This window comes from Phalaenopsis equestris, unplaced genomic scaffold (assembly GCF_001263595.1).
Source record: "Phalaenopsis equestris unplaced genomic scaffold, ASM126359v1 Scaffold001082, whole genome shotgun sequence".
NCBI lineage: Eukaryota > Viridiplantae > Streptophyta > Magnoliopsida > Asparagales > Orchidaceae > Phalaenopsis > Phalaenopsis equestris.
This window is the reverse complement of record NW_018165521.1, coordinates 808,556-833,373: the sequence shown is the minus strand read 5'-3', so window position 1 is coordinate 833,373 and position 24,818 is coordinate 808,556. Positions and strand designations below refer to the sequence as shown.

Here is a 24,818-nt window from a genome sequence, read left to right as displayed (position 1 = left end):
GACTTTTGTTTAGAAAGGCAGAGGTAGACCTAGGATGACTCGGGCATATTGTATAAAAATTGATCTTAATTTATTAGAATTAAATGAAAATATGACACTAAATAGGACGCAATGGAGAAAAAGGATCCACGTAGGAGACCCCACTTTGGATTTATGCCAGATAGGTTTACTATGGAAGCTATACATTTATTGAGAGGTTTGGTGGAGAAGTTCAGAGACATAAGGAGAATCTACATTTGATTTTTATTGATTTAGAAAAAACTTACGATAAGGTTCCAAGAGATATCCTTTGGAGAGTTCTTGAGAAGAAAGGTGTTGATATGATTTATGTTGAAGTCATTAAAGATATGCATACTAGAGCTGTTACTTGTGTTCGGACTGAAGGAGGATTGACCAATTATTTTCCTATTTCTGTTGGATTACATTAGAGATATGCTTTAAGCCCATATCTTTTTGCTTTAGTTATGGATGGTCTTACTGGACATTTACAGGAGGGTGTACCTTGGTGTATGCTTTTTGCTGATGATATCCTTCTCCTGGATAAGATGAGTGAAAAAAGCACAGGAAAAATCTGAATTGTGGAGGTCTACATTAGAGTCTAAAGTCCTTCATTTGAGTAGAACTAAAACTGAATACATGGAATGTATTTTTAGTAATAGTAGCTCTAGTGACAAAAGTGTAACTTTGGATGATGAAATTATTAAAAGGTGTGGATGATTTGGATATCTTGGGTCTGTTGTTCAAAGCGACGGTGATATAGATGGAGATGGTAATAGTAGAATTCAAGTTGGTTGGTTGAAGTGGAGGAATGCTTCGAGCCTTTTGTGTGATAGAAAAATACTGCTTAAACTGAAAGGAAAATTTTATAAGATGGTGGTGAGACCTGCAATGCTTTATGACGCTGAATGTTAGCCTTTAAAAGAGAAGCATAATACGAAGTTAAGTGTTGCCGAGATGAGAATGATTAGGTGGATGAGTGGCTTTACACTTAGAGACAAAATGCGAAATAAATATTTTCGTGATAGGGTTGGTGTAGCTCCAGCGAAGGACAAAATTAGAGAGAGTCGTTTTAGATGGTTTTGTCACATTAAACACTGACCATCTGATGATCTGATTAGGAGAGTAGATGTTTTTGATTCGGCTTATGTTAAGAAAGACAGAGGTAAACCTAGGAAGACTTGGGCTTATTGTATAAAAAATGATCTTAATTTTTTACAATTAAATGAAAATATGACACTAAAGAGGACGCAATGGAGAAAAAGAATTCATGTAGCCAACCCCACGTAGTGGGATTAAGGCGTTGTTGTTGTTGTAATACTTTGAACTAGCTGTTGGTAATATATTATTTTAATCTGATGTCTTGTGATAAATATATTATTATTTTGTTCCTGCTTTTTGACTGATCTATCGTATAGTATTTCTTTTGACTCCATTTTTGGGCACTGTTGAGCTTCTGACACATTAATATCATTAAATTCTTGGCGGAGACGTAGTTTTAATGGTTTATAGTTATTTTTGTTGACTTAATAAACGTAATACCTTAGTGTTTCTTTTGAAGTATACATGAAAATGGACCGATCCAAATTGTAGCTTTTCTTCATTGCAACTATACCCATTTCAGGTGGAATGTAAACTTTGAAACGTATAAGTTAGCATAAAATAATTCAAGAATTACACTTTAATTTATTTCTAAACCAGATCATCAAAGAGAGAAAACCGAAGTAATAGATAGGTGCTTTAATCTAGTGGTGCAACCGGTGCAAAATATGCAATGGTTGCAGCCTTGCCCGGTGAGCTAAAACCTACTGCTAAACCTTGTCTAGGCAAAATACATCAGGTGTTGAATAATCTGCTCATGTTTTGGTATCAGGACGGTATCCTAACTGTTATAGTGTTGCTAGTGTAAGCTACCACTCTAGAGTTAAATTTATTTTAAGGAAATACAGAACTTGAATTTCCCTTTTTTATTCTGAACTGCATCAGATATGGGGGCATTGAAGAGTTGAAAGACCTTGTCAAAAAATTTCATGAAGTTGGAATTAAAGTCCTTGGTGATGTTGTCCTAAATCATCGTTGTGCTCACTATCCAAATGCAAATGGTATATGGAATATCTTTGGCGGTCGTTTGACCTGGGATGATCGGGCTATTGTTGCTGATGATCCACATTTCCAGGTAATTTACAAAATTCCTTATCTGATTGTGATCTATGTGATGTTTCATGCATTTTCAAATCATATATTTTATCAGAAACCTTATTTCTATGGTAAATTTTTATTTGCAAAATGTGTACATCTGGTAGCACTTTCTTCGACTTGAAATTGACTCTTGTGGAAATATTCGATTCTCTATAGTTTAGAGGTGATGGATTGCTACCTTGTTTCTTATTGTGGAAATTTTAGAAGATTGTGTGGATGATTTGATTGGGCCAACTTAGGAAACACTTGATTAACTTATTTCCTTCATATTCTATATTATATTAATTTTATTTTAGAATTATTTCCTTTCCTAATTTAGGTTAGATATATTTGGTAAGCTTGTAAAATAAGAGAGATTATTTTCCCTACCCTACATGTGAATAATACAATTAAGAGAGAATTATTCCTCTCCAAATTAGTTCTCTACATGGTATCGGAGTATTGAGAACAAAACCTAGCTTCCCCTACCACTGGGAATCTCCTCTGCTATCAAAAATCCTCTCTGTTGGCTGAAAATCTGCTTTGCTGGCTTGCAGCCAGTACTTCCCTGCAGGCCTTTCTCTGCAGTCGGTACTTCTGCAGGCCTTCCTCTGCTTGCCGCAGCTCAAACTCTTTTTGTAGGCAATCCTTCTCACCTACACTGCTGCAAGAAACTTCTTCCAGAGCAACCAGAGGAGCCGCAAGAATTTTGCCGGCCTCCTAAATGCTCCGCACCGTGCAATCCATTTCCTGCACCCGCTTTTCTCCAAAGTTCTTCCTTGTAGGCTATCCTGCAGGTTTCCCTCTAGCTATTGGATCTCCTTTCTTTCAACGTCGGATTTCACCGACTAAAAAAATCTCCTCCAGCTGCCGGAACTAGCAGCATGAATTTCCTCCAACAGCTGTCTAGCGTCATAATCCTTCACAATCGTAAGCCAACCTGCAGGCCCTCCTCGGTGCCAGCTCCTGCTCCCTTTCTTTGCCAGATTTCTCCCTAGAGCTGCCAACTACTTGAAGGCGCTCCTTGCAAACTATTTTTTTTGGGGACGATTACGTACAAGGCATCCAAAACATTGCTATATACAAATCCGGCACCCTCTTTCATCTATTTTTGAAATTCTCACTCAAATATCAATGGTCATGATAAAACTCATCCCATATTTTTTATTTTTATCAAATTCACAATGGTTTGATTGTGACACACGTAAATGCATTAGTTTCATAGTTCAAAAAATCACCAAGGTTCTTGATTTGTAAAAAAAATAATGTTTCTTGCGCTCTGTACGTAATTATCCCTTGTTTTTTTGTTTTCCTCCACCAGAGTAGTTGCTGTCTTTCACCAGAGTAGCTGTTGTCTTCCCTCTCTCCACTATCATTCTTCGCTGTCTTCCTACAGGCCCTCCGCTGGAGCTTCTCTCTGCCGCAGCTAGTACTAGAACTTTCCTTATAGTCACCAGGTTTTCTGTATGCCCTCTGCCAGATCTTCTCCCTGCAACCAACAACCTGCAGGCCCTTGCAACCAATCTCCAACTTTTTTGACAAGTAGATGTTTCTCACCTTCTCCAACAACAGTAGCTGTCAACTTCCTTGATTCAACTAGCAACAACCTTAAATTAAATACTCATAGGGTTTATGTTCAAGTACGGGATGAAGACGTCAAGTTTTACTCCGGAGGTTAATTCTGAACCATTCACCAATGACAACTTGAAGTACTGAAAAACTCCTTAGAGGTAATTTAGAATAGCTCACCAATCTCGTGACAGACGGATGTAATATATCAGTCTCCCATCTTGCCAGTAATAAGAGATTTAACTTTTGGATCATGGATTCAAGTCCCTCAAATCATATGACCGGAGATATCAATACTATAGTCAACTATTAAGAGCCTTCTGCATCTAGATCAGTTAGACTTGTAGATGGATCACACTAAAAATTTGATGAAAAAGGAGATTTGAAGCTGTCTCAGGATATTACCCTTTCTTTTATTTTTTGTGTTCCATAATTGTACTAAAATTTTATTTCAATCAGTAAGCTTAGTTATGATATGAAATATATAAATAAATTCTTTGTATACTTTTGTGAACTTCAGCTGGTGGAGTAGCATGAGAAGTGATTGACAGTACTGAAATACATCAAGGCTTATACCCACTCAAGAAAAATCTCTCTAAACATAAATGATTTCATGTCCATTTTTATCTTGATCTTTTGAGTCAGCTGAATCTATATCTATCAAAAAATTAGACATGTTATGGCATTGTCTCCTGGTCATCTTATATTGCAAAGTTGTATGCTCATTTGTTTATCCATAAAAGCCCTATTTCTTATCAATGCGAGATTTTTTCAAACACATTAGAAATAATTATCCATGACCCAGCCTAATTCCTTACACCCTTTTTTCCATCACCCATAGTGTTATTTAGGGACCTTCAAAGGTGAAAACTTTATTTGGTGCTAGACGGTTTGTCTCATTTTTTGACAATCTCACAAACTATTTGAAAAATCTTAATGAAGGAGAAATCTCAAACAACCCAAATTTTCCAAACCTTCCATAGCATGATTCAAATTAAATTCCAATGCAAATTTCAAACTCAAAATTAATAATGTAAAGAAATATTTTAATTCCATTTTTGGTTCCTATCTTTCAAAAAATGGAATCATTCATTTGAGCTCATGTATTGATAATCTACAATAAAATGAGATAGTTAAAAGAAAGAACAAAAATCTCCTTGAGATATTCTGCTCAATTATGATGTCACATCATGTTCCAAAATATTTCTGGGGCAAAACAATTTATATTGCAACAAAAATCTCCTTCTCTGGATGACACTGAATATCTAAATCATAATTTTTAATAAATCCCAGCAATTTCTTCTGCCTTAGGTTTAATTCTTTCTTAGTGAAGATATATTTCTGATGATCAGTAAAGTCTTCGTTTCTAACACCATACAAATAATGCCTCCATACCTTAAGTGCAAATACAACTGCAGCAAACTCCAAGTCATGTGTGGGATAGTTTCTTTCATGATTCTTCAATTGTTGTGATGCATACCATGTTGCATAAGTACACAATCTAAACCCCTAAGAAATGCATCGTTGAAAATCTGAAGCTCATAAGAGTCGGAAGAAATGGCCAAAACTGGAGCAGACATTGCACAAGTTTTTAGCTCCTAAAAATCCTCCTCATAGTGATCAGATCAGTCAAACTTCATTGCCTTTACAGTCGACCTTGACAACGACATAGCAATCTGTGAAAATCTCTCAATAAATCTCCTATACTAACCAACATGATCTCAAATACTCCTGAGCTCAATGACAATAGTAGGTTATGACCAATCCGCAATCGCCTTAATCTTATTCTGATCCACAGATATGTTGCCTCCACTAATAATGTGCTCAAGAAAAGCCACGATTTTAAGCCAAAATTGACATTTGAAAATTTTGGCATAAATTATTCTCCTTCAAAACCTGCAACACAACATGCGAATGACCTGTATGACTGACTTCATCCCTTGAATACACCAGAATATTATCTATAAAGACGATCACAAAACTATCCAAAAATTGTCTGAAGTCCCTGTTCATCAGGTCCATGAAAACTGTTGTCATAACCGGGAATTAATATCGCCCATATCTAATCATGAAAGTAGTTCGCTATGTCTTCTTCTTTATTCCTCAACTAGTGATAGCCTGCCTGAGATCAATTTTTGAAAATACAAGAACCCCTTCAAACTGATCAAACAAATCATCAATCCTTGACAATGAATACTTAATTTTAACCGTGAGTTTATTCAACTATTTGTAATCAATACATGCCCTGAAGCTCTCATCCTTCTTCACAAATAACACTGGAGTTCGCCAAGGTAAGATGCTAGGTCTGATAAACCTCTTATCTAACAATTCCTACAGTTGGCTCTTCAGCTCCTCCAACCCCTTAACTGTCATCTGTAAGGTGCCTTGGATACATGCTCAAAATCGGGTAAGAGCTCAATACTTAAGTCAATATCTCACACTGGTGGAGCCTTTGTAAATCATCAATGAAGACTTCTGGATATTCTCTTACCTTCAGAGTATCACCCAAAGACTGTACTTCCTCAGAAGTATTTGCTACATGAGCAAAAAAACCTTGACTTCCACGATTCAACAATTTGTAAGCCTTTAAGTAGGTAATTTTTATAAATGCCAATCCTTTGTCACCAAAAAAATTGATTTCTTCCTGGCATCACCCTCCTTCTCGGATGGCTTAAGGTGAAGGTAGATGGTGCTCTTCTCTTATCTGGCTCAACAGGTACTGGAATCATTGTGCGGGATGACCACGTCATGGGAATTGTAGCTTCCAGACTATATTTTGAGCATGATGATACATTATAGCCTGAATACAGTGAAAAGTGTGCAAGGGCCGCTAGACCCGGTTGTAGTGTCAAATAAACAAGTGTTCACATATTATGGACAAATGTGGGTAAAGAAGTTAGTCCATAAATCTAATGAAATTAATTTTATGATATGATCTTGGAATATAAGTACTCTCAATGGTAAAATAATGGAGTTAGTTGATTCTATGATTCATAGAAAAATTAATACCTAATGTATTCAAGAAACTAAATAGGTTGAAGAAAAGGCTAAGGAAATTGATAACTTAAGTTTTAAACTTTGGTATTCATGTAAGAGTCGCACTAGAAATGGTATAGGTGTAATTATAGATAAGAGTTTGAAAGATGATGTTGTAAAAATTAATAAGTTGGAGATAAAATTATAACCCTTAAGATTATCATTGATACTAAGATTTTTAATATTATAAGTGTTTTTGCTCCTCAAGTTGGCTTAGATATAGGGTCAAAAGATAAATTTTGAAATGACTTAGAAAACTTAATACAAATGATACCTCTTGAAGAAAGAATTTTTTATTGGAGGAGATTTAAATAGACATGTCGATAGAGTGCTAGAAGATTTTAGAAATATTCATGGCGGCTACGGATTTGGAGTGACTAATGAAAAAGATAAAAGCTATTTTGGATTTTGCTTTGACGTACGATTTTGTTATTACTAATCCTCTATTCAAGAAAAGAGATGGACATCTTATTACCTATAAGAATGAATCTAATAAAACACAAATTGATTATTTTCTTATGAGAAGAAGAGATCGTCGAGATTATAAAGATTGTAAAGTCATTCCAAGTGAGGATTTAAGTACCTAAGATCGTTTATTAATTCTAGATTTTAAGATGAAGAGTTGTAAAATAAAGAATATTAAGACTCATTATTGTAGAGCTAGATGAGAACCTAAAAGACACAAATAAAATTATTTTTATGATTAAAATTTAAGATTTAAAATTTTGGGATGTTCATGATGAAGCAAGTGCTATGTGGGATAAAGTAACAAACACTATTAAAGAAGTGACAAAAAAAGTACTTGGAGAATCAAAAGAAATTTTTTCTTAAAATAAAAATAGCTAGTGGTAGAATAATAATGTGCAAGAAAAAATAAAATATAAGAAGTTATGTTATAAAAATTGGTTTAAATGTAAAAGCTCAGAGAACTGAGAAAAATATTATACGACTCGCAGAGATTCTAAAAGAATAATATGTGACGTTAAAAATTCTACTTTTAATGTTCTCTGTAATAAATTAGATACTAAGGAGTGTGAAAAATATATGTATAAACTAGCCAAATAAAGAGAAAAAAAATAAGGATTTAACTAAGTAAAGTGTATTAAAGATGAAAATTAAAAAGTGCTTTTCTTAAAAAAAGATATTCAACATAGGTTGATAAATTATTTGATAAAATTTTTAATGAAGTGTCTGAAAATACGATTGACCTTAGTAATCTTAATATCGTTAATAATAATAAAAAGTTTCATTTTTACCGTCGCATTAGTAAAAAATTAGTTGAGGAGACTTTAAAGAAAATCATGGGTGGAAAGTCTGTAAGACCTGATGATATCCCAATTGAAGTATAAAAATGTTTAGGAGATTTGGGAGTTCCTTGGCTTACTAAACTCTTTAATATTATTTTAAAAACTAAAAAGATGTCTGAGGAGTGGAGGAAGAGTATGTTGGTCCCTATTTTTAAGAATAAAGAGGATGCACAAGAGTGTGGGAATTATAGAAGTGTGCAAATTATAGAGGAATTAAGTTGATGTGTCATACTTTAAAATTATGGGAGAGGGTAACTGAACATAGGTTAAGACGTATTACAAAGATTTCCCATAATCAATTTGGATTTATGTCGGGCATGTCTACTATGGAAGCTATACATTTATTGAGAAGTTTGATGGAGAAGTTCAGAGATGGAGAAGTTCAGAAATAATAAAGAGAATATACATTTGATTTTTATTGATTTAGAAAAAGCTTACGATAAAGTTTCAAGAGATATCCTTTGGAGAGTTCTTGAGAAGAAAGCTGTTGATATGACTTATATTCATGTCATTAAAGATATGTATACTAGAGCTGTTACTTGTGTTCGAACTGAAGGACGATTGACCAAATATTTTTCTATTTCTGTTGGATTACATCAGATATCGGCTTTAAGCTTATATCTTTTTGCTTTAGTTATGAATGGTCTTATTGGACATTTACAGGAGAATGTACCTTGATGCATGCTTTTTGCTGATGTATCCTTCTCATGGATAAGACGTGAGAAAAAGCCCAAGAAAAGCTTGAATTATGAAGGTCTATATTGGAGTCTAAAGGACTTCATTTGAGTAGAACTAAAACTGAATACATGGAATGTAATTTTAGTAGTAGTAGCTCTAATGACAGAAGTGTAACTTTGGGTGATCAAATTATTAAAAGGTGTGAACGATTTAGATATCTTGGGTCTATTGTTCAAAGCGATGGTGATATAGATGGGGATGTTAATAGTAGAATTCAAGTTGAATTTTGATGTTTTTGAATTGGCCTATTTTGCAGTAGAAAAGTGCTGCTTAGACTGAAAGGAAAATTTTATAAGATGGTGGTGAGACTTGCAATGCTCTATGGCGCTGAATGTTAGCCTTTAAAAGAGAAGCATAATACTAAGTTAAGTGTTGCCGAGATGAGATTGATTAGGTGGATGAGTGGTTTTACACTTAAAGACAAAATGCAAAATGATTATATCCGTGATAGGGTTGGTGTAGCTCCTGTGACGGACAAAATTAGTGAAAGTCTCCTTAGATGGTTTGGTCACATTAGGCGTCAACCATCTGATGATCCGATTGGGAGAGTAGATGTTTTAGATTCGACTTATGTTAAATTCGACTTATGTTAAGAATGATGCAAGATTTGGGCATATTGTATAAAAATGATCTTAATTTCTTATTGTATAAGGACTTGGGCTTATTGTATAAGAAATGATCTTAATTTATTAGAAGTAAATGAAAATATGACACTAAATAGAACGCAATGGAAAAAAAAGATTCATGTAGCTGGCCCCACGTAGTGAAATTAAGGCTTTGTTGTTGTTGTTTTATAGTATGTCTTTTCCTAGGCAGTGATAGACCTAGGAAGAGTTGGGCTTATTTTATAAAAAAATGATCTTAATTTATTAGAACTAAATGAAAATATGACGCTAAATATGACACAATGGAGAAAAAAAGATTCATGTAGCCGACCCCACCTAGTGGGATTAAGGCTTTGTTGTTGTTGTTATTGTTGTTATTGTCGTTATGATTTCTTCTTAAAATTCAATTATTACACCATGCAGCCTCGTGATCTCTCTGAAGTACATATCAACGACAAGTGATGTATACAATGTCTCGTGCACGACACTAAATGAGCCATGTTTGAGAACCGATCAGCCACAACCATCATTGAATCTTTATTCACTCTACGTCCTCGGAAGCCTCGCCACAAAGTCTATATTTACATAGACCTAAGGAGCCTCTGGCACCGATAATGACACTTACAACCCTATATTTTGCCCTCAGATCTTGGCTAGGTGTCAAACTCTGAATTGTCAGACATACTGCTCCACGTCCCTCTTCAATCGAGGCCAAAAAAGTGTTCCTTCACTAGTGCGAGCATCTTGTCTCTGTCGTATTAACCTACCAATTGTTTCTCTTGAATGATAGACTCTCTCAGTGAGCATCTGAGAATACATGTGTTTTGGTGGAATTGGTAGCCATCAACTTTGTGGTACTGTTCTGTAGGCATTTCTTGTCACTATTCCTAGATCTACTTAAATTCCTCATCGATCTCCTACAACTCATTCATCTCTTCGAATCCCACAACTCTGGTCTGCATGAAGGTGATCATCAAATGGCGGTGGTTTAATGCATCAACTACTCGGTTCTGACTTCTTTATGTTTAAGCATGAATTGGAATGACCCCAAGAACTCAACTTAGGAATCATGTTTGCCCTTCAACTTGCTTTGACTGTTCAAGAACCTCAGAGCTTTGTGATATGTGAATAAAGTGAACTTTTTCGTCAGCAGGTAGTATCTCTCTCTAGTAGTGAAGCGAGCTCACAATGACATAAAATTCCTTGTCGTATATTGAATACTTTCTTTGAGACTTATACAACTTCTGACTCGAAAAGGTTATTAGATATCTTTCCTAGCTTAATACCGCTTTGATCCCCACATTGAAAGCATCACACTCCACCTTGAACATCAGGTTGAAGTTCAGTAAAGCTATAACATTAGGGCCTGTGCCACCTTCTCCTTCAGAGTGTCAAAAATTGACTGAGTAGCCTCTGTCCACTGGAACTTCTCTCATTTCAAATGTTCTATCTGTAATGGTGTTGAGGCTCCCACTAACCTCTTATAAAATAATGACAATCCAAGAAAATAACTCGGGTCGGTATAGCACTATGGGATGTCCCACTCACGATAGCTTGGATTTTTGTAGGTTCCATCTTAATGCCTGCATCATACACAATGAAACCCAAAAAACAAACTCAAGAGTTGATGAAGTGACGTAACTTCTCTGACTGTAGAATCTCGAAAACTCACCTCAAATGCTGCATGTGCTCTCTCTCTGAACTAATGTAGACAAGGATGTCGTTGAAGTAAGCAACCACAAACTTTCCGGAGTAAGCTCGGAACACTTGATTCATCAGCTTCACAAAGGTGCCAGTTGTATTGGTCACAATCCAAATGGCATGACGGTCCATTTGTACAATCCATCTCTGGTCTTCAAGGCAGTTTTCCATTCATTTCCTGGTCTAGTTCGGGTGTGATAATTTCCACTGTGGAAGTCAATCTTGGAAAAGATAGCGACTCCATGCAACTAATCTAGTATATTGTCCTAGCTAGGTATAGGGAACCAATACTTAATGGTGATCTTGTTGATAACCTAACTATTAATGCACATCTTCCACAAGCCATCCTTTTTAGTCACTGTTAAAGTAGAAACAACACACGTATTGATACTTTCTTTCACCAATCCTCTCGCAATGATATCGTACACCTACCGCTATGACTCCTCATACTCACTCTCAATCAATGGGCTCACCTGTTTGGCAACATGGTTCCTGGGATAAAATCTATGACAAGTTGGATATCCTTAAGCGGTTTTAAACACTCTTGGAGATTATCGGTCGTCACATTTTGAAAATCAGCCAACACTGGCTAGGTCATCTCTTGTGGCTCTGTGTCCTCAATTCTCTCTTGTGCGATTAAGGCCATCGCCATTGGTGATTGCTGTACTGGCGGTAGAAATGTCATGCAGGAAACTACAAGATTCTCTGTGAAGTGCATCTCTGCTCTTTCAGAATTATTGATGGGAAAATGGACGATGTGCTTCCTCTCTTTTGTGAACGAGTAAGTGTTCTTGAACTCATCATGGCAAGTCTTGTGATATTATTGCCACAATCTTCCCAACAGGATGTGACAGCCGTTCATAGACACTACGTTACACCACACCTTATCTTGTTGCTGGTCTTCAATAGAAGCCTCTACGAGGCACCCGATCCACTCGTATCTCATTACCCTTTTTCAGCCAAGTCAAAGAATAGGGCTAGTAATGCTTCTGCATTGCTAGGTTCAACTTTTTCAGTATAACAACGGAGATCACATTCTCACTGTTTCCATCTCTATTGAGACTGTACACCTCACAGTAAACCTAGTGCGAGAGATGCTATACCTCAAGCACGAGCGCTTCTGCTAGTGTTCGGTTTGTAGCACCCTCACAATAATCATCTCACCCTCATTTTCGTAGAACTAATACTCCTCACCCTATTCTTGAGCTATATCTTGGTCGCTTACTTCCTTCAAGATACCCTACTAAGTGAATGAGACAATTTGACTTGTCTGACGATTAGAGGCGAAATTTCCATACCCATGACATTGAAGCACTTGTTGGCTGGAATGGTACTGAGTGTGCTTCTCTTCAAGCTTCTTCCCACTATGATCTTCTTTGTCATTCCCCTGTCCAGTCTTTTCAACTCTTCCAGACGTAATTCTGGTAATGCTTCCGGTTGCAGTGGTTGTTTGAATGTGGGTGGGCATACGCTTTGGTTGAGTTGTCTCTCTACCTTCAATGCTAAAGTCTACACGCCCCTCAGTATCTAATAGGTTTGTAGTTGATCACATTACTGATGGCAGGCTCGGGCCTCCCAAGTACCTGGTTAATGTATGCTCCTCTATCTCTGTTAGCTCACATTTCAACATAATTTGCATAAATTTTTTTTGTATACTTCACGAATAGTTCCTTCTATTGTAGATGGTGGAGCTTCAAGAAAATATTCTGGCTACAGTGTGAGGGAGTGTGAGGGCAAGTACTGGCTCTGCATCTTCTTCATTTTTCTTCCAAATAGTGATTTTGTCTTTTCCTTTTCTCATTCTTTCCCTCTTCAAGTTATCCCATCCCAAAGAGACATTCTTCTTCAGTTTAGCGAGCTTCGCGCTTCTGTAATTGAGCACCTTCTTATATTTAATGATTCTCTCAACAGCCTGCCTCTACTCGAGGAAATCATCTAGATTCATTCTTCTCTCGAAGTCCAGTAGGTTTGCCTTTACTCGCAGATCTTTGTGCCATTTAGCAGACACTTTCTCTCTCGGCCTTCTCTGATATTGAATTTTGAAATGCCTGGGTTAATCCTTCTCTTTATTTAATTTATCCCTACGAAAAGGATTCAAATGTTCTCACTCTCCATCTAGGGTCTCGCTGTTACAGCCGACGATGACCTCTTCTTTGGTCTTTTTCTCAAAAGCATCCCGTCTTTGTAATACTTGTTGGAGTGGTCGTTCTATTTTGTTCATAGTGAACTCTTGATCAGGTTCCGACAATTGCCTCCTCGACGACATTATTATGATTTGGGTGAGGATAGGTGGAAGGCTGTGTGTGGAAGTGATGTAGGGTAGGAAAGAAAAAATTTTGGTGAACATAGGGTGGGGTAATGGTGGATGCTAGGAATCCTAGAATAAGACTAAGGTTAGGTTTGCTCTTATACCAATAGATATTGGACTTAACCCAAAACAACAATAAACAACTAATATTATTGCTGGAAACAAAGTCATTAGATAGTACAAGAACACAATGAAAGGGAAATATTAACAGCAAAGGCAACAATCCCAACTCAAGTAGTATCAAGTAGTATCGTGACAGGGCCGTGGTAGGCTAATCGTGGGATGGTTAGGATTGATAGGGAGCGGTAGTTGATGGTGGGAGAAGTCTTGTGCTGGAGGCTGTAGGTGGATCAGGTGGCCAACAACTAGGCTGATTGGGAGGAGGATGGTTGGCCGTGGGCAGGTGAGGCTGGAAGGATTGATGGCAGACAACGGGCAGGATGCTGGGGATCTATCTTGGCTGAAAGCAGGCAACAATACTTGCTGCAACAGAAAGGGGGCCGCGGCTGCAGTAGGGTAGGGAGAGCAGGTTAGCAGCAAGATAAAGATGGAAGGAGCAAGGAACAACATATAAACACCACCTCAGTATGAGTTTAAGTTGGAGCACCTCATTGCCCTAGAATATAACTCGCGAAGGGAGAATAGACGACATCAAGGCTATCTCAACAAAGAATTGGAAAAAAAATGGCTTAGAACACACAAACAACATAAAAAACAACTCAGAAGTGGCGGCACCCACGTCCAAGCCTTTGCCACAAGAGCCTAGCGTCCGGTCCAGCACTTCCAGGCTTGCGTTAGAGCAATTAAGATTTTTCTTTATCTTCAGTTCTCGTTAGAAAATTCACTCCAACATTTTATCATAGATATTTCATATCCTGGTTAATATTTTTCCTTCGTGAAATTAATTTCCAGGTTGGAGTTCTTACCTTCTTGATCACTTGCTTCTTTATAGTAGTGGTCACAATTTTTTTAGTGATAGTGGCCACTATTTATTTTGCCTGATAATCCCTTGCATATGTTTTCAACACTTTCGCTGTATGATGATTAACATTTAGTATTGGTGAATGATCCATCAATATGGAAGAGAGTGCCCCTATTGAAGAACCTTCTGTTATCATTGGAATTTAATGGCTTTGATATTTTCTAAAAAATTAGAATTAGAAATGGAGTAAAACATGAGAAAATGTATGACTCAGTTTTATTATCTTAATTTGCTTAAAAATAGGATGAAAAGCTGTTCATAAATAGGTATGAAAATAACTTTGAAGGAAACTAACAAATATGGAATTAATATTTAATTTTGAATCTAAAGTTAATTATATAATAGATACTGCTGCTATCCATTGATTTTGTAGATTGTTGTGGATGGAAAGCTGTTGTAAAAAAATTGTTGTACAAGAAATGCTCCACATATTGTTTGAGCGTTGTAGATGAAAATCTTGTCTCCACAGTTTATTAAAGATGGAAAAGTGCTTTCCATGTATTTAGAATCATTTCAAAACATTTGAGTTGGTTGTTGTGATTGCAACTGCATTGATTCATTTAATAAAATACAACTATGTTGTAAAGTTGAAAATTTTAAGCTTTTTTTTTGTTGCTTTGTTGATATAAATATTGTCATGACCTAGCCCGGGAGTTGGAATTAATCGAGGCGGATGATTGGACGGTGGGAATTAAATTTTCTTTATTCATTTTTTTATAACTAAATATTAACAAATGAAAGAGCCATTAAAGAAATTAAAACAATATAATTAAATTTACCTCATTAAAAGTTGTTCGTGTTTTTTATAAATAGTCTTTTCTTTTGCTCATCTTTTAATCTACTAATTTAACCCGAAAAGTTAGTTTAAAACAATTGTGAGCTAACCAAAGCCACTGAATAATCATACTCCTAAACTACAATAGTACAATGTAAAATAAAATAATATACATACCAGTTAAGCTTTTAATGAAGCACTATAAAATATTTATATTTTAAGAATATGATCACTTATGATATTTTATGATATTTAATGGTTTTATTATATCAATAACATATTTATATCATTCTATATATGTACAACCATAACAAGAGCACAATTTAAAAATTGTACTAATTAATATACTTCAAGATCAATATTTTTTTTCATTTATGTGCACGGGTATTTTAGCGTTCCCTCTCTAGTTCCATAAATCATTCACTTTACATTATTTAAATATAATTCCATCGCTTTGTTTTATGTAATCCTAATTATTATATATATATATATAATTGACTTGAAACTTACTTGACTGAAGTTTGTTGGGATTAAATTCCACTCCTTTAGTTCTGCACACTCCACCTACTTCTCCCCTCCAAGCTAAAGTCATATAGCTTGAGTTTTCATAGATTAAGGTGTGGTGCTCTTTCATTTAAACTGTGACAGATATGGAATCAGTTTGATTTCATATTTTCCTAAACTTAATATATATATATATACATATATATATAATATATATCGATGGTCGTCCAGAGCTCCGCTAGGGCTTCCAATGGCGATTTCGGTCGCAATTGATTCTACCGCTCGAAGGGAGAGGACCTCGCATCGTTGACTCTCGCTCCATACTGGCGTCGGCGTAGGCATCCTACACTCGTCGTCTCGATTGCAGCTTCTATTCGTTCGCATCTCCCTTAGCTCGCGTCGTCTCTGCTCAACGCTGCTTCCCTGGTCTGTGCCAGACAGCTGCTCTGCCTGCTTCGCAGCCTCTGTAGCTTGCAGCTCCCTTAGCTCGCGTCATCTCTATTCGATGCTCTCGCTTCCTTGCAGCCCGCTAGACCGTTTCTTTCTTGACTGTGACCTTCTTGTGAGGAAGATGACATCGATGCTCCGTTCCTATGCAAATGCCCTTGCCGACGATTTGCCCATTTCTGCTCGTGCCCCTCCTCCAGGTTTAGAGCCTGCTTTTACTATCGGTAAGTCCTGCAATATTTCACAATCGTACCACGAGGCTCTTGAAGGTGGTGGTGATCACACTTTTAATTAAAAAGAAAAAAAAAGGGAAGCCTGCACTTATTTTCACTGAGGTTGAAACCCGTGCTCTAGCGTCCTCTTGGCTTTTTGCTTTAGTGTGGAAGTTCTTTTATGGTCACCCAAAACTGGAGATCATTAGGAAAGAATTTGATGCTATGAAACTACTGGCAGTTGGGACATTGGTCTACTAGACGGTTGACATATACTTATTCAGCTATCTCACGATGTCGATTACACTCGCTTTTTTCTCAAAAATTTATCAATATCACTATCAAGATTGACAATCGTTTTATGAAAATTTTGAAGTGGACTGTCGGTTTTGATCTAAAAGCGGAGTCCTCTATCATTCCAGTTCGGATAAAGTTTCCGTGGTTAAAATTACATCTGTTCAACATGGAAATCATCTACTCTTTAGCAGCTGCTTACGGTAAGCTTCTCAAGGTGGATAGTTCTACGCTTGCTGTCACCGGACCCTCTGTGACTTGTGTTTTAGTTGAAAGAAATATCACTCAACCAACTCTAGATGAGATATGGATTGACACTATTCACAACGGGTATTGGCAAAGGTTGAAATAAAACCACATCCTCCTTATTGCTCTCATTGTAATATGTTTGGCCATAGTTCCACTATTTGCTATTGCTTGCATCCTCATCTAAGGCCGAATATCGCTAAAGATTAGTCACCTACCATCTTTGCTGAGAAGGTGCAACCCGATCCTCTACCCAACATCGCAGATTCTAATTAAGAACACCATACTACAAATATAGATTCAAAAGTGTTTATACTGCTCATTCTTTTTGAAGAAAACTCACTTACATGGCAAGACACACGAGAGTCCTTTGACCCGATAGAAGATCAGTCAGCTGGTACAACAATTAGTTGTTTCTAATGTTCAACAACCTACACATATCATGCACACTTCAGACCATTTTGCTGATCAGGTCAGCCAATCTTCGGAAGAGGAATGGTAGGTCTACACGAGAAGAAGAGGAAGAAAAAAAAGAACGGAGGATGACTCGAGCTAGAGAATCTATTGGATGATACATTGGTTACTACTGACAATGACACTCATGTGACCAATTTATTAGCTTACTCATTCCTTAGAACTAGAGGCAAAGGCAAGACAAAATCGGGTCGCTCTCCAGCTACTTGATACTCTTATTTTGGCACCTTTTGGTTTTTTATTTAGATCTCTTATGTTTTTTTTTTGTATTTTCTTTTTTTTTGGAACCATTTGATTTGGTGGTTTTTGTGTGGGCTGGCTGCCATATTTGGGACCTTTCACAAAATCTATATGTACTCTATTTTTTTATTTAATATATTAGTCTTTGGGCTTATATATATATATATATATATATATAATTTTCTTAATAAATCAATTCAATAAAATTATTAGATTTTACGTTTAAAATTCTAGTCGAGCCTTATTCCACGCAAAAAAAAAAAAAATCTTTGTATGCGATTCTGCCTCCTTCCGACCCGCTTGAGGGCTGCTTTCCTTTGGAAAAACTTTGCATACGTCCAGCATACGTAGCGCTGTGTACGTCATCCAATGGGAGCACGCCACCTATGCAATGCCTGTCCCACAACATATATTTTAAACATTCCCCGCGTGACCCATCGTTCCGGACCGCTCGGCGGAACGACGGTAATGCCCCTTCAATAAATTACCAATAACTGATCTGTAACCGCCCCTATGCAGACTGCAGTACAACCCCAATAACCGCTTCGTAACTCTGGAGAAACCGCGGACCCTCTGTACCGTGGCTGTGTAAAGTTGCGGTAACCTCCGGATCATATGTATCGATCGTGTAATGTTGTGGTAACCTCCAAAGCCTCTGTACCGCTCGTTTAACTTTGCGGTAACCTTCGAAAAACTTTCGCCAATTCACGGTGCGGTACCGCTGCAGTAAATTCTATGTAACTGCTTGATAACCTTCCTTCAAAATATGAGCGTGCGAATGTTGCTATTTAAGCAGCTAGGGTTTACTGTTTTATTGCCCATCCGACACCATTTTGATGTTGAAGATGGACTACAGAAACTGTCATTTTGTGTATGACGGGGAAGGAGAAGATATATATCCGAGCAACAGAGAAGAACTCGATGTTAAAGTGGAGGTGTGTTTGCGTATTAGTTGTATGTTTGTTGTTCTGTTTCTTTTTTTTTTTGACAAATTTCTTTGTGTGTGCCTGCCTGTATATTTATGTTTCTTGGTGTGTTTGTTGCTGTGTTTCTTTGGTGTTTTCCTTGGCTGGACCTTATCAAGAGCTTCTCGTACTGCAGATGGACGACATCTGCAATTCATTGATTTTGCGTTAAAAAACTTACAAGAATGCAATAAAATAGTTTAACATCATATAAATGTTAGAATGACGACAAATAGAGTTAACTGAAAATAATTGCAACAATAAATGTAGTTAGTAATCAAAACTACTTAGTACAAGCATACATTTATAATATTTCTTTGGACAGAGCTTTCCTATATGAATCATTTACCGGTTGCCATTTATCTCTTATCCTAACCCAAGTCAATTCCATATTTTATTTTTAATGTATGTGAACCATGCTTATTTAAATGTGATACTATATAAAGTGGCCACTGTATAAATGCGTACGTATATAAAGAGAAAAAAAAGAAAACAAATGAGAATGTGATGGATATGAATACCTAATAAAAATTTTTGTATATTAACTAAGTGTGCTAAAAAAATTAGGAAAGTTCAAGCTCAAAGGATGCTTCTCATAAAAAGAATCTTTTTTTGAAAATGATTTCAAAGTACAGTAAAAAAGAATCAAACTAAAAATTTCTTACAAGATCAAACTCACTTAATTAAAAAATTCATTTAAAAATGCATCTAATTTTAAAACCACTTTTAAAAAACTCAAAAGTAAGAAGATCTTTTAAAACTCAAGATTAAAATCTCTTTTAAAGTTCAGAACTTTCTCTTAAAAGCACAATTTTGAAAATTAAAATCTTTTAAGATTTAAGATTTTTTTTTAAGAAATAAACCTCAACTTTAAATTTCTAAACTTTTAACAAAGTCTTATAACTCACAGTGATATTTACGGTTACAAAAAACCATCATAACAAAACCTTTAGGGATAGCAAAACAATATCTCAAAATACCTAGAAACTGCTTGGGGCTTCTTAATAGATTCGCCTCCCTTCTTCTTGGACTCTTATAAATCCTTCTTACGACCACCCTTTGCCATTTGCTTTGACTGCTCGACCTCCAGCTTCTTCACCTCTTCTAGGTTCGGCTTCTCCGCCTCGTCAAACTGCGCAACCTTCGTCTCTTCCAACACGACTGTAGTCTTGCCGATGTCCTCCATTTTAATCTTGTTTCACAATCCAAATGTGAAACCTTAAACAGTACCTTAACGTTCGAGAGGAAGGCAACCCTAGATGCGAACGAAATCATCAACCCTGTTTCGAAAAAGAGTTCTTACTGTTCTCTAAATTTTTACCACGGATATTTGAGCAGTACATTTTGTGGGAGTTAAGCTAAGCTTCCATGGTGGTTACTGAGCGGTACAGAGGCCTTGGAGGTTACCGCAACGTTACACAACCGCGATACAGAGGGTCCGCTGTTTCTCTAGAGTTACCAAATGGTTATTGGGGTTGTACCGTGGTCTGCATAGGGACAGTTACGGGTTGGTTATTTATAATGTATTGAAGTGGTATTACCGCCGTTCCACCGCGCGTGTTGGGTCGACGGGTCACACAGGGAATATTTAAAATATACGTGATGAGACTGACATTCCTTAGGTGGCGTGCTCCCATTGGGTGACGTACGCATCGCAGCTTATGCTGGACGTATGCAAATTTTTTCCCTTTCCTTGACATGCGTCGATTGGCTGCATGACTCCGACGCCCGCTCTTCTTGACACCAACACTGCCTCCTCTCTACTTGATAGAGATGTCATCGTCTGTGAGCGTTGTTGCCTCCAGCTACTGGAAGGCCTAATTTGCACCTGTCGATATTTCTGCTTTCGTACGCCCCGTCAACTCTGTTGGTATGTCGATCTGACCTCTGCCGCCGTCGTATGCGTCACTTTATAGAACGAACTTTCCTCCTTAAATTCCTGACCCTCTCGTTTCAGCTATCCCTTTTTGGCTCCCCCAAGTTTCTGAAACTTGGCGTCACAAAAATGATCGCAAGGTTTCAGTATGAACCTTTACCGTGCATCAACATCTAAAGCTAGAAATGGCATGTTCAGGTTTATATTAATGATACATTAAACATATGATGATTGATCCTAAATATTTTTTTGTAACATATACAGAAGATAAGAGGAGGAAATAAAGTAGCTTGGGTATATATAAGAGAGATCAAGAAATGTACCAATAGCATTATTGGATGAACAAATATTGAGAGATTAGAAAGTAAAGGAATAGATCAAAGGCAAGTTGGAAATTGTGCAAAAAGATTTGCATTAAAGAGAGTTGATGTTTAAATGTAATACTGAATCGAAATGGATGATATTTACCCATTTGTGTAATCCATCCTTTGTTCAGGCTATGTTTGTTTTTGGATTTTGAAGTGCTTACCTTAGACTAAGTTATATTTTGGAAATTCGCTGTTTTTTCTTTTTTGATTGATCTATTGAACATAATTATTCCTGCTAATCATTAACTTCGAGGCCTCAGCCATTTATTTGTCTTAGTTACTATTGTTCTGTCAGTCATTTGGAATTTTTCTGCCTTCTCCAGGGAAGAGGAAACAAGAGCAGTGGAGACAACTTTCATGCCGCACCCAACATTGACCACTCCCAAGAATTTGTTAGGAAAGATCTTAAAGATTGGCTTTGCTGGTTAAGGTTTGAAAATTTATGTCGTTTTTGTTTGCCCATTAATTATTTTCACAAGTAATCTACTATTTTTTTATAATATGATGCTGTATGAGAACAAGTCTTCCGATCGCTTTTAATGCCATTATATTCAATCTTTTGTTGCTTTTCAGTCCTACGTCAAGTCTTTCCACTTATATGCAATCTAGAATTTATGACAATCTTCCAGAAGAATCACAAAAAAATAAGTACTATAAATATATTAAATTTTTATTAAGAAGTTAGAAGTTCTTCAATGGTGTTAGGCTGTGAGCAAATCTGAAGTCTCATCTCCTGATAATTTGTACAATAGGCATGGTAATTACAAGGGGGGGAAAAAGGAGATATATAAATAGACTAGGCAAGAGAAATGAGATTGACACAGTAAGTTAGATGCGTTAAGAATGATAATAGCATGTCTTTTCTTAAAATATATTGACATTAAGGAAAGATGATAACGGTGCATGAGCTATAAGTCTAGATATGATGCTTATAAATTTAAAGTTGTATAAGAGATATTGGAGGGTTTTTGTTATAACATTCAACTTTCAAGAACAAAGGTAATGTTTATATTGGTAATTTTTTAATAATAAAATTTAAGTGTTCTATAATGAAGTCATAGTTTAGGGTAGTAGAATGTAGGCTTAAAAAATATATATTGGTATTGAAAATAGATGTCTTAAGTTCTGCCATAGAGATATATTTTATTCTAAAGAATAATGTAAGAGAATAAAAGAGAGATCAAAGAAATGAACTTCATATGATGTTCATTATATTTGATAAGCCATATGATGTTGTACCACTAGAATCAACTTTCTAGGTATGTAAGTGAAAAGATGTGTCAAAAATATGCAGGCATTGTTAATGATTTTTATATACAAAATGACCAAGGAATTTTCAATAAATCATTTAGGCAATTACCAACCAATATTGTTGTAAGATTTGTTGATTTCTTATGTGTGAAAAATTTCAATATTATAGTTTTACTATACTAAAAGATAATATAATAGATTGGGGTATTACTTCTAGATTTAAAGATGGATTATTAATGTGAAGATGTACCTCATGAGTACTATGCTATATGAAACTTAGTTTTTGGCAACCAGAAGTCATCAGAGGCCAATTTTATTGTGCTATAAATGAGAATGTTGAGACTAATGTGTGGTGAAGTTAGGAAAGTTAAAGAGAGAAATTATTATATAAGAAGAATAACAGAAGTAACACATGTTTAAGATATGTAATAAAAAATAAGCTCGGATGCTTTGGTTGAATTCGTGAAGGGTGTGCATTTTGCATTAAACTAAATGGGCTACTTTATGAAGCTCCCTAGGAACAAAATGGAAACTTCTCTTAGAAATGTTAAGAAAGCAAATTTGTCTCCAAGTTTTGGTTGTAAGCTTCAAGATCTTTTCTCCATGCTGCGGCGAAGCGAATTCATAACATTATTGTTGTCTCCCTCAATGATAATCCTACAAGTTTTCCTTGTCTATGGTTCAATACTATATTCGAAGCCAAAACAACTTCCACTTCAACTTGTGAGCTGTCCCAGCATTGCGTATTCTATTCAAAAGCTTTTAAAGAGTGCCTTGGTCATCACGAAGAACAAGTCGACTGACCCACATAGAAGAAGCACACCACCCACATTTTCTTTTATCCGATTTAGGTCGGGAGGGGAGGGGGGGATCGACACCAAGTGCTTTGGTTGTATTCAATAGAGGTTGCGATGCACTATGAGGATTGTATAAAAATAATGTGGAATGATTACGAAAAAAAAAAAAAAAGATATAATGCAACATGGCTAGCTATAATGCCGGCTTGAAATATAGCTCATGCTTCAAATGGCACCTGATAGGAATAATTGGAAAAGGGTATTTCATAAAACAATTTTATGTCAGTAAGGATAAGATGTTGACTAAAGTTTTATCTTTACTTAGACGTTATGTTTATTTATATTTTTACCGCCACTGGTTGAAGTTAAGACTAAAAGTGTGAGGATGTGTGCTATTTATAAGACTTTTTAGGATTAATGCTTTATAATGCTTATTTATTATGAGATGCACAAATTATTTTAGGTTCTGAAAGAGTTGATGAGTTTGAGGTGTGATCTTTCTGGTCTAGACTTCTTGAACTTTAGGGACTATATAGTAATAACCAATTTTTGAGAAATGGGAAAAAAATTTTGGTTAAATATTATATTTCAAATTTCGGATCCCTCGGATTTTAATGGAAACAATTTTATAAAAATCTATACGAAAAATCGATCAATTCCATATAAAACACTGTATGTAAATTATGAACGAAAAGAGAAATATAAAATTTGAAAATTTTTAGTATTTTGTAATCCTCTCCTAATCCCGAAGCACTATTTTTAATCGACCTAACCTATGCATTATATGCATCGATTAGGGAAATTTTCCATCCTGAGCTCTCGAATTTCCCCTCCTCTCCAAATACTCCTCTCCCTCCCTCTCGTTTCATACGGCAGAAAACATGCGGGACGAACTGCAATTGCAACGAGCTTGCAGAAGGGGCCAGCGACACTTGGTAAGCCGCGACCTACTCCCTTCTTCCTATTTCCTCTTCCATTCCCCTCTCCCTGTAGGGTTTCAGGCGACAGAAAGCCTGCCTTACGCGAACTCTCGCCCTTGGACCACTGTGGCAATGGGCGGACTGGCGAACAGTAAACCGAGCGGCCTCTGGGTGTCGTAGTTTGGAATTTTTGGCTCCGGGATAAATTCTGTAAGTACGAATTTATATTTCAGGCTATCTGAGATTTTCCTTTTCTTTCTATTGTTTTGATTTTGAGTTTTACCTTGTTTTTCATGCCTTTTCCTCCTCCGGTGGCCGTTGAAGGCACTAATTGTATGTCAAAAGTATCGAACATCTTTTGTGAGCTTCTAAAAGTGTTTTAGCACGATATCAGCTTAGGAGAAGTGTGATTGGGGGTGATAGTAGGGGTCTGTTTGGGGCAGCTGCAGCTTATCCAGCTTCTGCTGATAAGCAGCTTATCCTGATAATCTGCTAATGACCAGTTGATCCGGATAAGTTGTTTGGTTGTTTGATTAACGCGTCTGGAAAACAGCTGATTGTGAAAAATTGACCATTTTGCCCTTGTTCTGAATAAGCAGTTTAACTGTTTGGTTAGTGCGTTTTGTAAACAACTTATTTGTAAATTTTTTGAGTTGAATGAATAATCTGTGTAGCAAAATGTTATTTTCTCAAATGTCTAGAAATGAAAATGCAAAAAAGTTTAATAATATTTATATAACTCAAAAAAGTTGTGATTACATCAAACAAACATAGTGATATATATGAAAGTTCATTACACATTTATGAAACTCTAATATGGATTATAGAAAGAACCCAAAAAAAAGAAGAAATAACATGATAAAATTACAAGGAAAAATATAACAATATTGAGTTTAACATGTAAAGTCACATCATGACGAATGTTGCCCGTTTCTGCTACCTCAAATCCCCGAGCAAGCGTGTCTTGATGGGGTGCGGTGTACACGGAAGAACTCGAACCATATGCGGTGGTCTCCTGTTGTGGTACT

General features: G+C 36.3%; 1 protein-coding gene across 2 annotated transcripts in view; it reads left to right on the top strand.

Annotated features, from left to right (window-relative positions):
- LOC110033066 (alpha-amylase 3, chloroplastic) overlaps positions 1-24,818 on the top strand; it is a 97,147-nt gene that overhangs the window by 23,354 nt on the left and 48,975 nt on the right. For both annotated transcript variants that reach the window (XM_020736926.1, XM_020736925.1), the window contains exons 8-9: positions 1,984-2,173; positions 21,146-21,252. In XM_020736926.1, the coding sequence (XP_020592585.1) occupies positions 1,984-2,173; positions 21,146-21,252 (297 nt within the window). The remainder of the gene's footprint in view (positions 1-1,983; positions 2,174-21,145; positions 21,253-24,818) is intronic.